This window comes from Capra hircus, chromosome 6 (assembly GCF_001704415.2).
Source record: "Capra hircus breed San Clemente chromosome 6, ASM170441v1, whole genome shotgun sequence".
In the NCBI taxonomy this organism is placed as follows: Eukaryota; Metazoa; Chordata; class Mammalia; order Artiodactyla; family Bovidae; genus Capra; species Capra hircus.
The window spans coordinates 36447718-36471789 of NC_030813.1; the positions used below are offsets into that span (position 1 = coordinate 36447718).

Consider the following 24072-nt stretch of genomic DNA (forward strand, 5'->3'; position numbering starts at 1 on the left):
TCCAAGTATAAATTCAAAAATGATCATCTAGTCATGCCCTGAAAATCAACCAAAAGTGAAAGGAGGAATCATTATAAATAAATAATGGAGACTTGAAAGGGCAGGTAATTACTGAGTTATAGTGTTAGGTGATTTTCAGAAATGACCACTGACATCTCACTAGTAATATGGCATGTTAGAGGGATAGGCAGATTTAATTATCAGGAAATGTATGTGGAATCAGATGTTAAAATTTGAATGTTCCTATTCAGTATTTTACATCCAGTATGTATTGAATGTAAATTATTATATGATTTAACATATTTTTTGTAATACTGGGTCCTTTATTATTGGTTTCATGTCTCTTTTAGCCATATAGTATTGATATATTCATAAAATTAGAAGATATTGTTTCTATCGCCTGCATTTTAACTATTTCTAAAAATATGTTATCCTGTAAATATTTTAAAAACTCATGTAGAATGGATTAAGCACTATGCTGTACAGCAGAGATCTGAAGCAGACCTGAGCAATCCTGAAACCAGTTTCTGTTCTGCCACTAACTTTCCATGTGAAGTTTCCAAATTGCTTCATTTTCTAGTACCAAGTTTACTTATCAGTGAAATGATATCATGATATGTAACAGTGATTTCCTATCTCCAGAAATGAAGTGTTAAGCAAGATATAGAGATGCATTTTTGAAAGGTAAAAAACTTAAGAAATACGTAAAACAAGGTTATTGTTACTGGAGAATGATTAGAATTTCTAAGTCTAGAATCAAAACACTATACTGATACCTTCAATAAAAGTAGGTTCTGAATTTACTTTAAAACACTTAAAACTTCTGTTGTTTTAAATGGCTGATTTTAGTTATTGATTCTATCATAATGTCTGAATATAAATTTTAGGATAACTAATCCATCGTCATAAATATGATGGAGTATTTAGTCGGACAGTGAATATTTTTATTAGTAGGTATAGCAAAGGAGAGTGGATGCTTACAGTAGGGCTTTGTGTTCTAAATTCAGAATTATGAGTGATCTGTAAGAAATCTGGGGAAAACTACAGGGGAGAAGGATACCTTTTTGGTCATACAAGCCCCCTCTGTTTCTGAATGTTGTGGACTCTGGCCCTCTGCCCTTGTGCTAAAAGCGATGTTCTGGGCTTTGTTGTAACTCTCAGCAAGTCTTACGCTGTGAAGGAAAGCTTAATAAAATATATTTCTAGATTTGTTCTGCAGTGTTTGAAACCTATGGATTAACCGTTATGTTCCTAAAACAACACATTAGTATTCCCCACTGAAGAGGAAAATAAGGGAAAGTTAGGTAACTAACAGGCATTTAGCAGCCTTTATGAGAAATTGATTTGGTGTTACCTGTAAAAAAAAAAAAAAAGATCAATAAATAACCAACCTACCAAAAATATGCTGGTGGTATTCTTAGAGGAAAATGGGTATTTAAATAAACACATTCACTTTATAAGGATAAAATGCAGAAATAATAAGTTGAAATATTTCCATGGGAAATAGTCACATTGATCCCTTGAGACCCTGAGCAGTCAGTCTTAGGACGTGTGTTCTCCCCAGAAATGAGAGCTACGTGCCTTGGGAGATGTCACCAGTGACTAGTAGCCACCGCAATGTAAACATCAGCAGGAAATAAATATGGGTAGGGCAGGGGTCTAGAAGAGTGCCTGCGCGCCTTCTAGAAGAGTATTACGCCTTTCAGTGTTAGTGGTTTGATTTTTTTTCTTTGTTCTTTTTTAAGAAGAAAAGAGACAGGACGCAGCTTATGCCTTCTGTCACAGAAACCTTCAGTTTCAGAGGCAGTGTCTTTCCTTGACAAATGGATTTCCTTGTTGGCAGTCTCAGTACTGAGAGGTCAAGGGACTCTGCTCTTGCCGCAGTTATTGGTTGTTTCCCCAGACTGACAAGCCCGTCTGTGGAAGGGCTCCGAGGAAAGTTTCGTGTTACCAGAATAAGGCAAGCCCGCTGAGGAGCCAGGGGAGGAGCAGCAGCCGCCGCAAAAGAAGCAGCGCCTTTAAGCCCTGCAGCAGCTGCTCCTCTGATTGGCTGGGTGGTTCAGTTGCTTCCCTGGAACAAAGGTCAAAGTGGACTGCGGTGGAAATGTAAGAGAGGCAGCGATCAAATAGCACTGCTTGGAGAAGTTTGGAGGCAGAGAGCAGCGGGACGCTGGCAGACTGCAGAGCAAGCTGCTTCTCCGGCGGTGAGGTGCAACCTCCCGCCCCCAGCCTGGCCCAGCCGCTGTGAGCAGCCGGTCCCTGCACAGACGCCCCCACTAGGCGCGGAAGAAACAGTTGTGAGGGTCCCCTGCCAATTTCCAGACAAGGATGGCTTGTGAAATCATGCCTCTGCAAAGGTAGTATTCTTTCCTATTTGGGTTTTTTCTTCCGTATTTTCTGAGTGGTGTAAAACTATATAACTTTGCCAATACTTGGCATCTTTCAGTAATATGCTGCAAACTCAAGACCAGAAAAATGTAAACATATTGCTTCTTATACTGACACTTATGCCCAACTTCTTATCTTCTTCACTGTTCGGTGAAGAAGAATTAAAATAAATATAACAAAATAGCTTTGACATCTGAAAAAAAAAACAGAAACTGAAGAATATATTGAGCAGGTTTAAAATAAAACTGAATTAGAAACTGAATGAGTTTCTAAGTGATGTTATGAAGCTGCGGTGAGCTCTAATCTCATTTTGAAGGATGGCGACAGGGGAAAGACCTTTTAAAAATGCATTTTAGGAGCCCTCTGCGTTGAGTTTTATATCTAGACAAGGATTTTCTATCAATAAGTACTTTATAATACATGGACATAGATGCTAAGGATATTATTTCCCCATGAATAATTCTAGATAGGTTGATTACACAGATGACACCTTTAAGCAAACAAACCAAACTGCTCTGTAAGAATGATTGAGCACAAGGCTCTGTTTTGTTCATTAATGATTGTAATATGGATTGGGGGTTGGGGCGGAGGAGTTATACTAAAGCAGAGAAAAGTAAGTTTAAACAAAAGGCATGTCAAAAAGATCACTGTTGGTAAATTAAGTGAATAAGATGTCCCGGAATGTTGAAGCTGGAAGTCACCTCTGAGGTGACGGAGTCCAGCCCTCCAGTTTCACAACTAGAAAATGAGGCTTGGAGTAAATCCTCAGTTGCCCAAGGTCATGTTTTAGGATTTTTAGAATTTCTTTTGCAAATCATGTTATACTATTTCAGCTACAACTGCTATACATGCAGTGACATTTGATTCTATGTAAATGCTTCCTCTAAGAAGACTATAGAGAGTTTTATTAATGGAAGTGATTTTAAAAGTCACATAGTAAATAAGGTTTATCCATAAGAGGAAAACCTAGACAAAAAATGAATTTCTTTTTTAAAAACCATTTTATCAGACGGTCATGTTGTAATATGAAAATAAGGTAAACCAAAGTTGAGTGTTCATTTGCAAAATGGTTCCTGCAGATGTACCCTGTGAGATAAAACAGTATAAGTGTTTTTCTTTCATTGTAATGACAGCTGCACTGTAATGGAACTTGATGCGGATGTCCCTGGAATTCCTTTTCTAAAATTGATAACCCAAGAGAGCAGAAAGTGATCAATGGATAGATCTAAAATTTGTCTATATTAATTCAGTGGGAAGGGCATGCATTTTGAAGACTAAAAACGAATGTGCAATTTTTGGACTCTTGATGTGGTTTCCAGCTTTAAAGCTGGGGGCTTATTTTTTCTTATAATGGTGTCAGTTCTTAAGTGTCTTAAGCACATCCTTTCTAGAACTGAACTCTGTAATAAGCTGCACAATGATATAATAACTGTTAAGAAATTAGATCTGTATTCTGCTAAAATATTGTTTAGGGAGTTAAGTTGATGAAAGCTAAAATAGAATCAGCGTAATTTCTTCCAAAATTATTAGTCCTTAGTCCTAAATTATTAGTCCTTAGTCCTAAATTATTAGTCCTTATAAATAAACCTATGTAAGAGGAATAATGTGAATTTACATTCAAGATTGCTGATCACTTTATTCACTGTCTCCCTATGTCTGTGGATTTAAATTTGGTTGACTTGCAATCCTCACGTCAGCCTGTGCCTGCCTGTGATCAAACACATCTTGAAGGCAAGGAACAGGTAGGCTTGTGTGGTTCTCTTTGTTAAGGGAAGTTAAGCGCTTGTGTAGAAAGCTTTCTGGTTCCTACACAGAATTGCTTCTTCCAAGCCCAGTACAGTGTCTTTGACTAAGGATTTCTGTGACCTCCAGTGGAGATGACTGTTGGCAGCCACCCCCACTGTTATCCTGCCTGGAGCAGGAAAGTTGCAGAGTCTTGAGTTGTGGGCTGAATGCATTGCTCCATTCTATTTAAGAACACTGAGGGGCTAGAAGTTGAGTGGTTGAGGGAAAGAATAGCTTTAAATACCAGTTAAGAGAAACTCATGCTCACTCATGTTTGCATTGAGCAGAGAGCCCAGTGCTTCTCATACTTTAGCTGCATGAGAATTACCTAGGGAACTTATTTTAAAATCAGTGTCTTGTTGCTCCTCTCTTTCCCTAGACTTACTGAATCTGAATCTGGATGTGACAGGGAAGTATCAACATTTTAACAAGCTTCCTGAAAGTAAATATGGTACAAATGGTCCACATACTCAGAGAAACACTGATCTAAACTCTAGTTAATGATTATAACTTACATAAAGCCATTGACAGCAGGTATATATAAGATACTAACACTATACTACTCAACATCCCCAAATACACATTGGATATCAGGACCTTATGTGAAGTGTCTTTGTCTTAATTGATGTTTTCACGTACTAGACGGTCAGTGTTACCTATTAAAAGATACTTACAGTGTTTTTTAATGTTTTCTTTATGACCAAATACTACTCTGTATTGCCAGTGATACTAAGGGAATGAAGACAACAGTTCTGCTTCAGAGAGCTCACATGCTAGTGAGGTCGCAGACACATTACCAGACAATTACAATACATGTGGTGCATTTGGTAATGGACATTATAATTAACATAATAATAGAGATGTACCTGCATGGATAATATTACCCTATGTTTTATTTAACCTCATATAAGTGTATGGTCTTTTTAGAGGGCATGTTTGTTCCCCAATGTCTGCTTAGCTTATAATTCCCATGAGAGACTTTTTAGCCTTTCTTAGCATGTTGTGAAAGTGTATAGAAGATAAATTTGTTACTGCTAATCAGTAACTAAGATGAGAATAACAGATTGAAGGCTAAGAATGAAGTAAAATACTTTGGTTCCCTTCAATGTGTTTTACTATCTGTTTATAACTTAACATAATTTGCAGACTTTCTCCAGGATGGAAGTGACTATGTTGAAACTCACCATTTTTAGAAAAACTGCAAAGGCTGAATGTTTAAAATTTGATCCTCTGTAAAGAACTCAGTTCTTAAAGTTCACTTCAAAATGATTTAAACTAATGATAGAACTTATAGTACATCTATTGAGATGGTTAAATTATTCTAGTTATTTTTAGAAATACTAAAATATTTGTACTGTATAGCATTGTATTGATATTCTTGCCAGCTAAAAAAGTGCTCCCAAGGAAATAGAATAATATTAGAATTAAGTAGAGAAACTATATAAAGAATTGAAAGAAGTTTTTTCTCAGGTACTAAATTTACTTTCAGGGTTTACTTGGTGGCTCAGTGCTAAAGACGCTTACCTGGTGAGCTCAGTGGTAAAGAATTCGCCTACCAGTGCAGGAGATGCGAGTTCAGTTCCTTGGTTGGGAAGATCCCGTGGAGAAAGAATTGGCAATCTACTTCAGTATTCTTGCCTGGAAAATCTTCTGGACAGAGGAGCCTGGAAGGCTACAATCCATGGGGTCACAAAAGAATCAGACAAGACTCAGCGACTAAACAACAAATTTACTTTCTATCACTAAAGAGATAGTTTATTAGACTCTAGACTTTACTTATACCTCAAGCTCCTTTCGTGATTCATATTCCATTGTATTTTTTTCCTTGGATGTTGTGGAGCTGTAGGTGAGGATCTCCATTTTATATGTAGAAGATTTCAATGGGCTAAGAAATAGCCTTTACTCACTCTTATGTCCATGACAAAGCTCTCAACTTCACAGCAGTATTTTGATTTGCTAGATTAACTTTCAGATAGTCACTAACTCATCTTATGGCCACAAAAACTAATGATGGAAGATGAAGTTAAGTGCACTAATGACTAGTCTAGATTCCTTTTATTTTAGTGCTTTCACATCCCTTTTTCCATTTGATTTATTTATAAAAGTGGGAAACTGAGATGAGTAATGTCAGTATAACTCTCTTTTCATTACTTCATCAAGCAAATTATGATATTCAATATACATTACTGAATATTTATTTCATGATGGTGAAATATACCAAATTGCAAATTGCAATGGCTCTTTAAGATTTATAGCGACAGTATTAATTAACATATATTAGTGACCCAGCATGGGAAAATTTCACTGAACCTCTTATCAACAGAATCCATCTGGCCTTTCTAAGTATTGGTTTTTGGAATATTCTTCTGCAAACAAGTAAATGTTGGTCACTTGGGATGATGGGGGACTTAACCAAGGAACAACCCCGGCAATAATGGGCCAGCTTGTGAATCTCCTGTGTGATGTTAGAGAGCCCTCTACTGTTTGTGGTGGTGACGCCTTAGGTTAATTTATCTGAAAACTCATGCTATTCCAAACTTGTTTGCACTTTGATAACACTCAGCCTCCCCAGCCTTCCCTTCTATGACCCACCTCAGTCTCAGAGGGAGTTAAAAGCTGCCTTACCTCCAGTCTGGGTTAACCCTTCCGGGGTTGAGTATCTGAACTTTGATTTCATCACCAGTGTGGTCTGCATTTGGTAGTAATGAGAACAAGTGAGAACAAGGGAGACCTCCATGGGCTCTGCTGTCATGAGATGGTTGCAGTGGCTCTGAAGTCTAAATATTTGCTGTTTACCCCAAACCAAGAAGCTAGTGTGAATTAAAGTGACGGTTATTCTTAAGTTTTACAGAGATCACCCTGTCTAAAGTACTGGGTAAAAAAGGCGAGGTACTAGAGAGTCAGCAGATAACAGTGGGGAAAGCAATGAAAGATAGTAAACGTGCCGTCAAGAAACATATCCAGATATCCAGACACTGACAGTGAGTTAGCCATGTGAATTTGGGCAAGTCATTTTCTTTACCTATGAAGTAAGGGTGATAATGCCTAACATACTTACTTAGAGGGGAAATTTTGTAGTTAAAGAATATTATAGTTCTTGGTAAATGATAAAACTATTCAAATTCATATACTGGAGCTTTAGTCCCTAGGGTGATGGTATGTTAAAGTGGGACCTTTGGGAATAATTAGGTTTGCATGAGCTCATGGAGGTGGGACTCCCATGATAGGGTTGGTGCCCTTACAAGGAGATAAAGGTACCAGAGCACAGTCTCCCCGTCCACCAACCCCATCCAAGTGGAGGTACAGCAAGAAGATGGCAGTCTGCAAGCCAGAGAGAGCTCTCAGCAGAACCTGACCATGCTGGCACCCTGATCTCAGGCTTCCAATCTCTGGAAATGTGAGAAGTCAGTGTTTCTGTTGTTGAAGCCACCCCATCTGTGGCACCTTGTTATAGCAAGCCATTAAGAATGGTTGTAAAGTGAAAGTGTTAGTTGCTAAGTTGTGTCTGAGTCTTTGCAACCCCATGGGCTGTATCCTGCCAGACTCCTCTGTCCTTGGGATTCTCCTGACAATAATACTAGAGTGGGTAGCCATTCCCTTCTCCAAGGGATCTTCCCAACCCAGGGATTGAACCCAGGTCTCCGGCACTGCAGGCAGATTCTTTACTGTCTGAGCTACCAGGGTAATAATTGAAAAAAGTTAGCTAAAAAAAAAAAAATTTCCTATTCCCTCTGGCAGGTATCACCTATTCCTTTGCTTTTGTTTCAGAGCCAAAGATTAGGAAATATTTCAATGTGTTTGCTGATGTTCTAAAAATATTCTCTTATCCATTAATATCAACCCACTCAAAAAAGAAACTTACTGTATATTACGTTCTAAATTGCTGCCTCCCGAAGGCGATCTTGCTGTATCTATAATAATGATAAACAGCACTTTGCTGAACAAGAATCTCAGAGGCAAATGAAAGCTTCCAGCTGCCTTGAAAACAGTTTTGTGACTAAACCAAAAATTTCTTTAAGCTCCACACAAAGCTTTGGGTTTGCAATGAAGTGAAAAAAATTTCTTTTCCTGCTCTCAAGCCAGAACAAACAGATAGAGTATGTGGCAAGCCCGTATTCAAACATTGCCTTGCCCGAACATATCCTTTTCTGGGTTTACAGTACCCTACAGAAAGTGTAGTGTTTACATTACTGGCACAATGGCAGCACTCCCACATCTAACTGTGCAGTGGGAGAAAATAAATTCTCTAAATAAGGGTGGGAGAAAGCCCATGGCACAGTTGCAGTTCCATTAAGTTTGGAATAACAGGGAACAAGATAACTTAAAATAATCAACATACAGCTATCTGAGAATGCATCCAGTTGGGAAATTTAATTTTACAAATTATAAATGGGGTATGTTTTCACAATGCATAATCACATGGTCATGTCAGGATTCAGCATGGTCTGAGCGATGCTGATTTTATTCCTCAGCCACTGACAGAACACCCAGAATGTTCTGGGTACCTTGCAAGGTGCTGCAGGGGACAAAGATAAAGACCAGTCCAGGAGGTGAAGGCAGCTTCCAAACTCTGGAATCTGTGGCATCATGTGCTGGGCACTGGTTTATGGTTGTGGACAGAGTGTCTGGGAACCTGCATGGAGAAGTCTCTCCCCTCTCCAGGGTGATGGAGATGGCCTCCCAGATTAGATGACATTTGAGCTGAGAGATGAAGTATTTACCAGACAGAGAGAGAAGTGCCGGAAGCATTCAAGACAGAGGGAACAGCACGTACAGACAGGGTTACGAAAGTGCAGTGCGAGGCTGATGGAAGCTCGCTGCCCTTGTGTGCCAGGTTTGGACATCTGGACTTCACCCCAAAGACAAAGAGGAAACAGGAGAGGCTTTCAGGTTAGGAAGATAAATCTGATGGGAGTGTTAAGGATAAACTGGTCTGGGTGGCAGGGGAAAATGAGTATTGCCACTGTGATGGACTAAAGCGGTAGAAATGGAAAGGAAAGGTCAGATTCAAGAGATTTGTCTCTTTTTGAGATAGAATCAGTGCAGTTTGGTGACCGACCATGAGTAGGAGTGAGGGATTTTTTTTTTTTTTTTTAAGGAGAGCAATTGGCTGTTAATGCAACTGAAATTATTATAACAGGAATGAGGACTCTGTCCAGTGACTTCTAAACGCATCTCCAGCCAGGATCCCCTGTAAAGTACGATGTGAGACTCTCAGCTGTGTCAGCTGGTCCACAGGTAGTAATGGTTTCCTTTTGACTTTCTCACTGTAGGAAAAGATTGAAGAGACAGAAGGTAAAGCAGCCCCACCCCTCCCTGCTTAAAAGCTTTGCATCCTGTTGCTGGCAGGCACACACCCTCACCAGTCCCCTCCAGTTCCCTAGAGATTGAACAGTGTTCATTAGAAGGGCATCCAGGGACAGAACTAGCTGGGTAGAGGGACGGAAATAGAGTAAGGTGCTCCCTAGTTCCTTCCAAGTATACTAGTTCTTTGAATTGAAGAGACAGAATATAGGTGATAAAGAATGTCGTGGTCATTAGTAATCTCTAGAAGCTCCCAGTTGTGTCTGACTTTTTTCAACTCCATGGACTGTAGACCGCCAGGCTCCTCTGCCCATGGAAGTTTCTAGGCAAGAATACTGGAGTGGGTAGCCATTTCCTACCCCAGGGAATCTTTCCAGCCAAGAAATTGAACTCACGTCTCTTGCGTCTTCTGCATTGACAAGTAGATTCTTGACCACTAGCACAACCTGGGCAGCCCAGGTCAGTAAGGAAGGCGAAATCAAAAAAGGCCATGGGTCCCTGAGTCTCCTTCTTGACACCATCCTGTGGTATAAGCAGGAAAAGAATATTGAAGAGACCTGGAAATCCTCTATCAGCTCCCCCATGCTCACCTAGAACGACTTTCTCGCATCTATATTGCTAGGTGTATCTGGACTTGCTTTCTCTCTGATTTCCTCTGTGATCCAGGCTCAACAAAATCTGTACTTTTTTTGGCCCAGAGCTGATTCTGACAGTGGAGCAGAGAAGAAAAGAGTGTTTGCTGTCTGTCCTATGAGAATGTTGATCTTAATTCAGCAGCATTCATTGTGTATTAATTATGCCTCAAGCCAGGGAGATGTGTGTTTAGCATAGCATTTTTCAACTGTGGGTCATGACCTTTTGGTGGTCATAAAACCAATTTAGCGGATTGTGACCAGTGTTTTATATAATTTTATATCTGTGAAATATGACAAAATAGAAAATATCCAAAGTAAGAATAATGCTATGAAGTGTTTGTCTCTTTTATGTGTCTGCGTACTGTCACAATGTAAAATGTGTTTCTAACTGGGTCGTGGCCAAAGTTTTTCAAAACACTGACTCTGGAGTGCTTATTGAGGATACTTTATTTGAATGAGAGGTTAGTACAGGCCTGGAAGTCAAATCCCCATGTCAGTGTGGGAAACCAATTCTAGTCTTAGCCATCCTACAAATGAAATTCCAGAGTATAATCTATGTGTAAGATGGAGCCACTTTTGTTAGGCAGGTTCTTAATTCTGGATTTGGGGGGGCGGAATATTTTTAGTAGAATTGTTAGTTTCCCAGCACAGCTATGACAAAACACCACCAGCAGGGTAGCTGAGAATAACAGAAATTTATTGTCTCACTGTCCTCAGTTCAGTTCAGTTCAGTCGCTCAGTCGTGTCCGACTCTTTGCGACCCCATGAATCTCAGCACGCCAGGCCTCCCTGTCCATCACCAACTCCCGGAGTTCACTCAGACTCACGTCCATCGAGTCAGGGATGCCATCCAGCCATCTCATCCTCGGTCGTCCCCTTCTCCTCCTGCCCCCAATCCCTCCCAGCATCAGAGTCTTTTCCAATGAGTCAACTCTTTGCATGAGGTGGCCAAAGTACTGGAGTTTCAGCTTCAGCATCATTCCCTCCAAAGAAATCCCAGGGCTGACCTCCTTCAGAGTGGACTGGTTGGATCTCCTTGCAGTCTCACTGTTCTAGAGGCCAGAAATCCCAAATTAACATGTTGGCAGGGCTGGGCTCCCTCAAAAGACACTGGGAAACGAGTCATCCCTGGCCTCTCTCCTTCCTTCCAGTTTTTGGCTGGTGGCAACACAATTCCCGTGTTCACAGGGTGTGCTACCTGTGTGTGTGTCCGCCTCTGTCTGCTCTATAAGGGTGCTGGTTGTATGCGTTAGAGCCCATTATGGTAATGTTGACTTGATCACCTCTCTAAAGACAATTTTCAAACATGATCATATGCTGAGTTTCTTGGGGTTAGGGGATACTGTTTTTGAGGAGATACTATTCAGCCCCAAACAATATATTTCAAATTTGTACTAAGCAATCAAGAAAAGAATTGAATTATTTCCCTACCTTATTGCGGGGAAGGTTGCAAATTTTTGAAAGCCTTTTGTTTGTTTTGCTTCCAAAGCATAATACCTCTTCGTGTTCGCTAAACGAAGTTAGTTCTAGTCTTGTGAACATGAGCAGTTTCAGCTCATTAACAGTTTTTGCATTTACCCATTGGTCAGGAAAACCTATTTGCTCTTGAAGTTAAGTGGTTTGTTTTTATTTCTCCTGGCGGCTAGGTGTTGCTTTCTTAGTTAACAGCATACAAATAATAAAACTGTAAGCGAAGTTGCTTGGATTTATAATAAAGAAGTATACATATATCTACAAAAATGTCCCCCTAAACTTACAGGGGCAAACAGTTGGCTAGAAGTTGATCTGAAAACTCTTGGCGTTTGTTTTCCAAAAGTAACAGGGAGAATGTTTTCTACTGTGTTCCTGAATGGAGCAGAACCAAAAATCTGAGCGGCAGAACACCAGCTGCTCCATCACACCCCAACTGGAGGGTTATAAATGCTGTAACTGGGGGTTATAAATGCTAATGCCTGAGACTGTGGATAAATCAAAAAGGCACAAGTATGGCACTTTATTTTTTGCAGAAGAAGGAAGAAAAGAAAATATGCTAATTTTCACTCACCTCATTATCCTTGAAGAAATCTTATCTAAGAAAATTCTTCCATTTAGCACATTTGTTGCAACATGAGGGGAAAACCTGAATTCCAGAGAAAATGTTTATTTAATACTTTTAATTTTGTCCTTTCACTTGTCCCTCCCTTTTTCTCCTCCTTTGGCTATTTGCATTTTTTAAGTCCCAGTAGATTTTTTTTTTTCTGATTTTTCAATGAATGGAACTAATCCTTACCTATTTTGCTGTACTTCAATACCCAAGGAACACTTACAAACTGTTTCGTCTAGCTCAAATCACTTGAAAATGTAGTTAAAGTGTGTAGCTAAATATGCAGATTATGTTAATTTTGGAGGTAGCCAGCCACATTAACCAATTAGTAAGTTGGACTAATTGGAACATTTATCGTGACAGTTCAAAAGGGAATTGAATGGAATGGTCGTTTGATCCAGTAATTGAGGGTCCATTCTGAATACCTCAGTCTGGGAATTCTCCCAACAGGCATAGAAAGCACCATGCTTTTTGCAGTTTCAGTTAGCTTGCTGTGTAATTAAATCGATAGGCATTGCACTCTGTGGCTTCAGTTTAGAAATGAGTGCAGCTCAGGAAGAGATCGTAAGTCTAGGTGTCATCCATTTACGTGCATTTGCCAATGTTGAGTCACATGAAAAGATAAGTTAGTACAGCACAGGAAACTCGACTCAGTATTTTGTAATGATCTTTATGGGAAAGAATCTGAAAAAGAAAGGATATATTTAATGTGCAAATGAATCCCTTTACTGTACACCTGAAACTTACACAACATTGTAAGTCAATTATACTCCAAGATAAACTAAAAATTAAATGTAAAAAAAGTAAGTTAGATAGGCCCCCACTAAAACCCTTCTATCTTTGTTACTGCCCTTCTCAGCTGTAGCTTCTTAGATTTGGACTATTACTTGGGTCTATTTGATAAATGCTCTTCCCACAGGCAGCTGTTGTGAGAGAATATAACACCACATGTCTAAGGACATTAAGCACTCAATGGCCTGATGAACATGAGATGATTGCTCAAATCTCTCAATGTATTTGATTTTTTAAAAAAGCAAAGCAATTGGCTGCTTAAACTTGGCTATTATTCAGAGTCAGCAAACAAGAAATAATTAAAATACGGCGTTTTTACTAGTAACCAAGGAAGACATTGAGTGAATTCCAAGTTGTTGCAGTTTGTCATTGGCTTCATTTCATGACACACACTCCCCTTTTCATTCACAGTACATGTGCTTATTTTTAAAAATTGAAAGTATGTCTGAATTAATTCTCAGCCTAAAATTTAGGCAAAAAATTACAACTCAACATCACTGGACATGCCTGAGATTGATGTAAAGCTAGCAACAGGCATAAATAACTATAAATACGTGCTTGAGGGCATATAATAATAGTTCAATGTTCCTTTTGCACAGAGGTAGAAATGGTGATCTTTTCAAATGTTTTACATTCCAATGTGTAAATTTTGTGGAAAAGTTTATTTTTTCTGTTTGATTGGAAGAATTGTCCTTGGCCATTTTTCCTTGAACTTGCTTTTAAAATCTGTGCATAAAATTGATTTTTAGAATTAATAGACTTTATCTGAAATCAATGTTTTAGTTGTTTCAGAATTTATACTGCAGTCAAGATTACATTACTTTTATGAAAGGGAAAATAAAAATAGGCTAATTAGCTATCAAAATTAATTATTTTCCTCATTTTCTTTTCAAATTTTATTTTTATTCTTGGGTACTGTGCATAGATTGCTGTCCCACTGACTGCTACTGACTAAGCAAATCTAATATACTGAGTTAATACTGAGTAGGACATATCCAAATTAAGAATTTCTGATTTTGTCTTTCATTGACAAGTTTACCTTGTGCAAATGCAGCCTGAAAAAATAAGTAGAGACGTGAATGCAGGGAGCGGACGTATGGATGGGACGGGGGAAGGAAAGGGGTGATGAATTAGGAGATTGGTGTTGATATATGTACACTGCTATGTATAAAATAGGTAACTAACGAGAACCTAGTGTATAGAACAGGGAACTGCACTGTGGTGACCTCGGTAGGTTTAGTTGCTCAGTCTTGCGAACCCATGGACCGTAGCCTGCCAGGCTCCTTTGTCCATTGAATTTTCCAAGCAAGAATTCTGGAGTAGATTGCCATTTCTTTCTCCAGATCTTCCCAGCCCAGGGATCAAACTTAGGTCTCCTGCATTGCAGACAGACTTTTTACCAGCTGAGCCACCAGGGAAGCACTGTGGTGACCTAAATGGGAAGGAAATACAAAGAGGGGATATATGTATACATATAGCTGATTCACTATTTTGTACAGCAGAAACTAATACAACATTGTAAAGCAATTATACTCCAAAAAACTAATTTAAAATATATTTTCTCATGATTTAAAAACTCATGGTTCTGTGAAGAGGCATTCTTGACATAGTACCAATACATTTTAACAAATTAATCACCTTGTACATGCTATCAGGCATAAAGCATTATGAGTGGACTTTGACTAAGGTTGGTGTAGAGTTGCTATAATCAGAAGCATGGCACAGAGCTTATAAAGTCCACAAGATATTGTGCCAGAATGAGGACATTCATCCCATCATATTTTGATAAATTAAAGTTGAAGGCAAAAAGTATGTTTGTTGTTTGCACGTCACTAGCCGTGTGACCTGGGAGAAGGCAATGGCACCCCACTCCAGTACTTTCGCCTCCTCCTCCCAAGGACGGAAGAGCCTGGTAGGCTGCAGTCCATGAGGTCTCAAAGAGTTGGACACAACTGAGCGACTTCACTTTCACTTTTTACTTTCATGCACCGGAGAAGGAAATGGCAACCCACTCTGGTGTTCTTGCCTGAAGAATCTTGGGGACGGGGGAGCCTGGTGGGCTGCTGTCTATGGGATCACACAGGGTCGGACACGACTGAAGCAACTGAGCAGCAGCAGCCGTGTGACCTGGATAAGTTATGTGCCTGCTCTGAGCCTGCTGTTCTCAAGAGAGGGGCAAGTACCAGGGAAGTTTTGGTGAGGATTTACATGAGATGATTAATGTTAAGCACAAGATAGTGCCTCACTGATGTGAAGGAGAGAAGATGTAAAGGAGGAAATTTGATTGTGATTGCCTCTGTTGACTACAAGGACGTTTTCATGCATGCACACAAAATATTAGCCGAAGCACATGAACAACTATGTTCAGAACTCTGCATCATTAACTTATCTCCCAAGGCACTTCTGAATTTTAAGAAAACCAACCATATTGTTAACTGAATGTTTCCTAAAGAAACCTTGTTAATTTCCTTTAATATTTGTTACATGTTAGAGTTAAGGATCTGTTCTGGGCAAAAATGTGTTTAGTACACTGCTTACACGTTCCTATCTTTTCCATAGTGTCAGTTATACTTACTGTTTTTGACACCAAACCCTTGGTTAGGAAACAAACCCAATTCTAACATGTTTATAATTCGTTAAGTGTTTTCAAGGACTATTTTGATGTCAAATATGTAAGCCCCTTGTGTTGGTCTGGCTTAAAGTAATCACTCCTGTAAAGCACGGCTCCAGGGGTTTCTTCCCAAGACACCAGGAGGTTTCCCAGGTGTTAGTGTCTGTAACTCATCAAGCCTTGCCCTCAGCCCATCAATATTAGAGTCAAGAATAAAGCTGATCTAGCCATTTACCTTTCACTTGAGAAGAACTGGCATGATCAATTACAAACAGCAAAATCTTTGACAAGATAAACACTAAGATTCCTAAGTGCTATTGACATTGGAAATCAAAATCATGAGAGAGTGAAAAATAATGTCATTTTTTATATGTCATCTTGTAGCCAGACCTTTTCTACTTCCAGGGCAGGGTTGATGGGTGTGTGGGTGTGGGTATGGGTGTGTGTGTGTGGGTGGGTGTGTGTGTAGTAATAAGATTTGTATGTGTCTCTCTTATACTACGACTTGTAATAAGATTTTTGGTGATTGCCAAGATAACATTATGAAGAAAACTTCTCTTTTCATCAGTGATGTTTGTCATGTACCACAAGGGTATAAGAAGATTGATTGTATTAGATTAGCTTTATCTAATATATTTATAGTTTTTTCTGTTTAATGCTGAACACATTTAACATAGATACCTAGTCATATATTCAGGGGAATGGCTACTTAAAAGCAAATTTTGCACAAGTGCATAATCAAAAAAGTTCAAAGACCACTCTAGTAGGCCTGAAGGGGAGAGACTCATTATTTGTTTTGAGGTCATTTATCAAAAGAGAAAAGCAGATAAAAGAAAGAAAAAATATTTCACTGTAGTATACACTTTATATTTATAATTAAATACTTTTGATTAAGCTTCATGTTGTTTCTGTGTTGTTTGAGGAACTTAAACTATTTTTATAGGAGTTTCATTTGTGTCCTTTCATGTTACTTACCTTCATTAATACCTTGGGTGTAGCTGCAGAAGGCAAAGAGCAAGAGTGTTGTGTACTGGTGCCTGGGCATTGCTAGAGCATCATACACTTAGGAATATTTTGTTGACTCTTTCTTATTTTCATATCATGTTAATGAGCTGTAATTAACTTTATTGAGATAATTGAGTTTGTAATGATCTTAAGAGTTTGTGTAGTATATGGGCTTGGGCTTTTAGAATAAAGTAGTTAAACACTTCCTCTTGAAAGTATGATGTGAGTTACTTTCGCCTTAGGCTAATCTTGAAAGAAACCTCTCTTGATCTCCCTTGAAGAAGTAATTGGTCTTGGCTGGGTCCAAGGTAGAGTGTACTCTGCTAACTTTACTCCATGGTGAGATTAAATGTGTCAAAACAAAATTGTTGATAGGGGGAATAGAGTTTTAGTAAAATTGAGATGTTATGATGTTAACAGAAATTAATTCAAATTTCATTTTCCTTTTAGTTCGCAGGAAGATGAAAGACCTATGTCACCTTTCTATTTGAGGTATTTATTTGATTTTTATTGGTCTGTTACAGGGAATTGGGGAAGGGTTAAGAATTCTTTGGTTTTGTCTACATTAATTCTTTTCAATAGAATATTCTGTCCTGTAGCCAGACTAAGCTTATTAGAATCCCTTACCATAATGTTCATGCTATATTTTTCTCTCTTTTAAGAAATCTTAAAAAAGTTTTAATATAGCTGAAAAGACTAAAATAAGATATTTGGTTTTAAATTCAAAGATGTCAAAGTAGCCATTTTAATTTTAAAGTCTGCCTAGTGATCAGGCTGTAACCTAAATTTTAAAAACTCCGTTCTACACATATATGCAAGTAGGGAGGGCTCTGAGCCTAAGGCTCACTTGCTGAAGTAGTCTTGGGTGATATCAGATTATTTTCTATATGGTAGTAAAGTATGAAACTAATATTCAGCAAGTTCATGGAGTTCGGGATTATTTTCTAAAGTTTACGAAGTCAGAATGATAACTCTTGAAACAGGTAAGTTTACATCAAAGTAGATGTTAGATGAGATCACTTCCCTCCAGACTAAAAAGTTTTTGTATTGATGTGATTATCAGTGAACCACTTCATTTAGGTAACGACCTAGAGCCAGGTTTTTCTTACTTTTGCATTTCTTTCCTCACTACCTACTTACTTCAAAGGCTTAGAAAATATATTCGATTCAGGATTGGGAACACGTGTACACCCGTAGTGGATTCATGTTTATGTATGGCAAAACCAATACAGTATTGTAAAGTTAAAAAAAAAAAAAGAAAATATATTTGAAAAAAAATGACTATAAATTCAAGTTTAAATTGCTGAAGTTTTCTTTAACTTTTCCTCAATTTTGAATTCTACTTTTTAAAAAGTGTGAGGATATGACATCCATATTTTGTTTGTTTTTGAATCTAATTTGTTGCAATAGTCTTAGAGTTAGATTTTAATTCAACCATCATAGTTCTGAAATGTGTCGTAGGACATCAGGCTTGGCCAAGTAGCTGGTTTACAGTAGTATTCTGTCCTTCAGAGACATGAAGCAAGTCACTTTGTGGCAAGAGAGGGAACATTTAGGGTATCAGTTTGAGACAGCATGGTGGTCCATTTGATTCACTCTGGTTTCCTGCCAGTCAAACCAGCACATTCTGGTTTATAAGCTGTCTTGACTGTGCAATTGCTATAAACCCATGAGGAAGTTGCTGGGTACACAGGGATGCTAGTATTCATTATGTAAATATACACAGTAATGTCAAGCAAATGATTATCATATATTAAATGGAAATTAAGTTCTACACAGTACAGAAGACTGTAGCACCAGATCCTGATGAGTAATGAAAACTATTCTCTGATTTACCTTATTTTTATTACTATGGGTAGCATCAGTCTGTGTTTTGCATAGTATTGAATTTTATTTTTTACCACTCTTTTAAAAAGCAGGTGGGGAAAATGGGCTTATAAAAATCATAAGTCCTCAGATACATATTATTGTGTTTTATAGTGTAAGTTTTATAATTACCTAGAGTAATACTGTAGTCTTGAAAAAGAAATTCTGTAGTGCCAAAATGAAAGCAAAAGAATGTAAAGAAAGTTAACATATTTATTGAACTCATGATAGACCCTATTTGGCCTTTGAATATTAAGAGTAATAAAAACTAAAATATGATGGAAGTGGGGTGGGGGACATGCGTACTGCCCACATTTACAGTAGAGATAAAGTTGTAGAAAAAGGAAACGTTACCAACAAGCATTCTTTTCACATGAGGGGAATTTAAACTAAGTGGAGATACTTCATAACGGCAAAACTAGCAATTATTTGGCCCAAAATTAAAATTTTCAAATATAGCTTCCTTTGCTGAAAAACACTGCATGGTAATCTTAGAAATTATGTAAGAATTAGATTGGTCCAAGCTAATTTAGATTGTTTTTTGCCTACTTGACATGAAACAGGAAGAATCTGTTGATAAAACATGAATCTTGTTTTCCAAATTATTTTCATGGCTGGTTTGAGGTTGACTTTTCCTGGGTTACTCTAGCATGCAGAATTCAAGCAGAAAAAATGTTATGTGATTATTAATTATGATTAGGTTCTTCTAGATTTTTGGACTAGAACCATTAACATGTCCAATGATAATTTAATTTATAAATCAATGCACTTTTTTTGGTACTACCTCAAGTAAGAGCAAATGAATGCTTAAATGTTTTAAGTATATTTAAATAAATTTTTCTAGCATCCTGTCTTCCATTCCTTTCTCTCCCACTTTATTACAATTCCTTTGCTGCAGTGTTAGGAAAGGGGCATTATTGTATGACTACTGAATTTCATAAAGATTTGTTAACATGTTGAAAAACAAAATTGGCTCTTTTAAATCCAAAATAATTTCTTCTGTACCTTTAAAAAGTAAAACATGATTGGTAGTTGCAAAAAGGTGTCTTTCCTGGCTAGGGGTATTGAATACTAAATATTGTATATCAACAGTATTGATTGGTCAGCTTTTTCAGAGGAGGAAAAGGCCAAATCAAGAGATGAGATACATCTAAGATATGTATTCACCAAAAGTTGGTTCAACCACAAGCAGCCTGGTAGCAGGGATGGGTATTTAATGGTTGGATATTCCATTTGGTGGTTTGTTCTGAAAGGTCTAACGTGAAGTAGAAGAGCAAATCTCAGTGGCTGCAAGTTTGGGAGTGGGCAGTCTTCAGGTAGACCAGGTCAGAACAGAGGGAAGATAAGGGCAAAGCAGGCCTCCCATTTCAGAGGAAGGAGAATAGATGATCCATAAAGGAACTCAGATACAAGAGATTAGGTTGGCATTCGGCCATTGCACTGGACACAAGATGCATTATCTACAACAAGAGAGAATCTAGAGTAGAAACGAAGAGCAGATTGAGAGGCTACAGTGCACTAGTGGAGGTTCCAGGACTTCCCTGTGGCTGGGGGAAGGTGATGGAATACAGGGACAGAGAATGAGAGGGGCTGTTTCATTTGCTACCTTGCTCTCCCTTTCACCTTGTAGAACTGCAGTTTCTGCAATTGCTCTTCTAACAATCATGGTTAAACCGCTTGTAAATCTACTGGACATTTCCATTGTCTTCAAGCCTTTCTGTAGTAAGGTAGGGCTTTTATAAATAGACATACACTCAGATATTCTCATTCTGGGTTAATAATTTTCTCTGATAAGAATTGTCTTGTCTAACTCCAGTACTTCTCCAGCCTAACCTAACTCACCGTAGAACCATTTGTCCTTTTCTGCCAAAGAAAGAAATAGTAGCTACAAACTTACACCTGTCACTGTCCCATGTGGCAAGTTTATTGCAGCTTGTTGTTATTCACTTGCTAAGTCCTGTCTGACTCTTTGCAACCCCATGGACTACAGCATGCCAGGCTCCTCTGTCCTCCAGTGTCCCCTCGAGTTTGCTCAAATTCATGTCCATTGAATTGATGCTATATAACCATCTCATCCTCTGCTGCCTCCTTCTCCTCCTGCCTTCAATCTTTCCCAGCATCAGTGTCTTTTCCAATGAGTCAGCACTTTGCATCACGTGGCCAAAGTATTGGAGCTTCAGCATCAGTCCTTCCAATGAGTATTCAGGATTTACTTCCTTTAGGATTGACTGGTTTGATCTCCTTGCAGTCCAAGGGACTCTCACGACTCTTCTCTAGCATCACAGTTTGAAAGCATCAGTTTCAACACTGAGTCTTCTTTATGGTCCAACTCTCAAATCCGTACGTGACTACCAGAAAAACCATACTTTTTACTATATAGATCTTTGTTGGCAAAATGATGTCTCTGCTTTTCAATATGCTGTCCAAGTTTGTCCTAGCTTTCCTTTCAAGGAGCAAGAGTGTTTTAACTTCATGGTTGCAGTCACCATCTGCAGTGATTTTTTTTTTTTTTAATTGCAGCTACAGTAGCTCAAACAGTAGGTGTCATTGTTCCCCAGGTGCTTATTAGAGATTACCTGCCCTGTTGAAGTGATTAAGGAAATGAAAGAAAGGGACAGTCTATGCCAAACCCTTAGTGAGATTGCTGCAAAATAAACACAGACCCGTACACTAAAGGTACAGAACATACTTGGCAAAGACACCCATACCCTGACTTGTTTCCTAGTCTAGGCTGGAATCCCAGAAAAGGAGCCCTTACCTCAACTGCTCAGATTAGTGTGAAAGCAACTTGGAGTAGATGTTCTCTGGGCCACTCGCAGCCTGTTGTTTGAATTCTTTTGGTAATGTCCAGTCCGATCTGATTGGGATCTGTTGGGAGTGCTATTTATCGAAGTCTTGAGCGTCCACAAGCCCAGGTTTTGATTTCTCTGGTCATTTCCACTAGGAGTAGAGTGCTTGATGTCTGCTTTCTGTTCCTCCTCATCTGTACCTGCTGGCATCTCCCTTCACTGCCTTCGCCTTCCTTACGGGCTACGGTCAGGTCCTGTCTTCATCCCAACCCACTCAATTTTGACCCATGAATTCCTTCTTTCTTACAAATTCCTGGATTATGCACATACCTAGAACCCATCTTTGCCTGTGCCTTAGCAAAACCCTGACTATATGGTTCAAAGATTGCACACCTATAACCAGTCTTATGCAGTGGGATCTAAACAGCTCACCTGGCCTCTAAATGTTGGCTCCTCACTGACCTAACACTTGTTTTTTTTTTTAAAGGCTTAAAATGTATTTTAATAAGTTCATGTTGCATTATTTCATTTCTCAGAAAAACTTCAAAGGTATTAGGGACAAATCAAACATGGTACACCAATAAAAAATGCACAGCATAACTACCTAAGATAGGCAAAGCTAAGAGCTACCATCTGACATTCAGCATACAGCAACCCTGTTCTCAAGATTGTACTAGGCCTATCAAAGCTGTGAATAGCAACATCACAGACACAAAAGGGCCATTTCTGGGTTGTCCTTACCCAAGAAAAAGATGGAGGGAAGTTTAACACAAGATTTTTTAAAGATATACTAAATGAAAATCTCTAAGAGAAAATGTCTTCCTTAGGACATGAAAGGGTAATATATGGGACATAACAGAACCATATGTATGTTGTCTGTGACCTCTGTGGACATGTGCCTGAATTCCCACCTGGGAGTGATTGGAACAGTGGGGCCAAGGTCATTGGGGGATGTTTGGTTTTTGTGGTATATGTGGCAGGATCTCTGGGGTAAGACAGTGCACTAAGTCGTGTCCAACTCTTGTGACCCCGTGGACTGTAGCCTGCCAGGCTCCTCTGTCTACAGGATTCTCCAGGCAAGAATACTGGAGTGGGTTGCCATTTCCTTCTCCCTAACACTTGTTTTTTAGCATCTTGATCCTCCTCTGCTCTCCTTCTCATATTGTGCTTCACTAAAACCCTTAAATTAACAGTTGTTATCAATTTCAGCCCTAGTTTTAATACTCATGGTGCAAATTGAAGCTAAATTACTGTTTTAGCAGATTTGGAATTGCTTAGGGTCAGTTTCAGAATTTCAGATGTTTTCTTGTTTTCCTGAATCAGGAACATCAGTTAGATTTATTTCTAAACTAGTTGTTTGGTATACAAACTCAATATTTAGGATTTTGTTTTTATTCCTAGATTCTAGGAACCATCAATTTTATGAAAGTCTTTTAACTGCAGAATTTATGTTGAAGAAAAAAATTTAGCTTTGGATAAATTCAGATTTAAATAGACACTGGATGAGATCTGGAAGGTATACCACTCTTATCTTGATATGCAGAAAAATTCTTTCTAACTCACCTTTAATAGCTTCTGGGATTACTTTTCCAAACAACTTGTGCTATGGTAGAATTTCAATGTTTGTGATTTGGGGGAGTAACATTTATTAAATTTTTAATCATTTACTTTTCTCCTTAAGCATAATACATGTTTTCTAAATTATCATTTTAAGGTAAAAAGTTCTTACTATTGGGTTTCCTGGGTTGATCATGATAAGGAATCTGCCTGCCAATGCAAGATACATGGGTTTGATCCCCAGGTCAAGATGAACCCCTGAAGAAGGAAATGGCAACCCACAGAGGAGCCTGGTAGGCTACAGTCCATGGGGTTACAAAAAAAAAAAAAAAGGATTAAACACAACTTAGTGACTAAACAACAAGAGACAGCTTCATGGGGGCTACTTTTCCAGACACCTTGTGCTAGAATTTCTGTGTTTGTGATTTTGTAGGGAGGGATGGTGTATATGGTAATATTTATTAAATTCTTAATAGTTTATTTTTCTAAGCATAATATAGTACTTAAAATTATCATTATTATCTGATGTGATAACTTGGAGATGTGTATTACCAGACATTGTATTTGTTCATAAGCCTATTTCAGGGTACTAACTAGAAGGTAGAACAAATAAGCAGGCTGTTTATTTAATTATCTGCTTGATGTTCTACCCAAGATGATAGTCAGCTAGGTATTTTGGGTGTCCTTAGACCCAGATACCTGTATACTTAAAATTGTTTTTTCCTTGTCCTTTTTGACTAGAACAGTATCTCTAAATTGAGGTACATCACCTCTGCTTACGAAGGTTTTTCTTTTTTTTCTTGGTGGTAAAATAGAAATAAAACTTGCCATTTTAACAATGTAAAAGTTTTTAATTGTGATAAAATACACATAAGATAAATTTTACCACCTTAAGCATTTTTAAGTACATTTCTACTAGTAATACACAGGAGTACAGTTTTTTCACATTCTTGTCAGCATTTGTTATTTTTCTGTTCTTTAATAATACTATCTTTATAGTATGAAGTATGTGGAACTCATTAGAGATGCCAGGATCTCACTGGCCAAGACCCTGAGTCTCAAGAGGGCTGGTTTTTCATATTTTCAAAAAGTGCCATAGAGTAGTCTTTTCAAAAAATAGTTCTGAGAATAGTTCTATACAATTCTTAGAAGAAAACATTGGCCAAAAGCTACGTGATATTGAATTTGCAGTGATTTCTTAGATGTAACACCAAAGGCACAGGAAAAAGGAAAAAAAAAAGACAAATTGGCCTTCTT

At 38.3% G+C, this 24072-nt stretch overlaps 1 protein-coding gene across 11 annotated transcripts in view; it reads left to right on the top strand.

Annotated features, from left to right (window-relative positions):
- FAM13A (family with sequence similarity 13 member A) overlaps positions 1–24072 on the top strand; it is a 342045-nt gene that overhangs the window by 238536 nt on the left and 79437 nt on the right. For 5 of the 11 annotated variants that reach the window (XM_013964541.2, XM_005681435.3, XM_005681436.3 and 2 more), the window contains one exon: positions 17054–17095. In XM_013964541.2, coding sequence (XP_013819995.2) covers positions 17054–17095 — 42 coding nt within the window. Of the gene's footprint in view, positions 1–1645; positions 2358–4085; positions 4131–17053; positions 17096–24072 lie in introns of those variants that run through there. The other 6 variants (XM_005681439.3, XM_005681440.3, XM_018049312.1 and 3 more) reach the window with 3 other exon arrangements.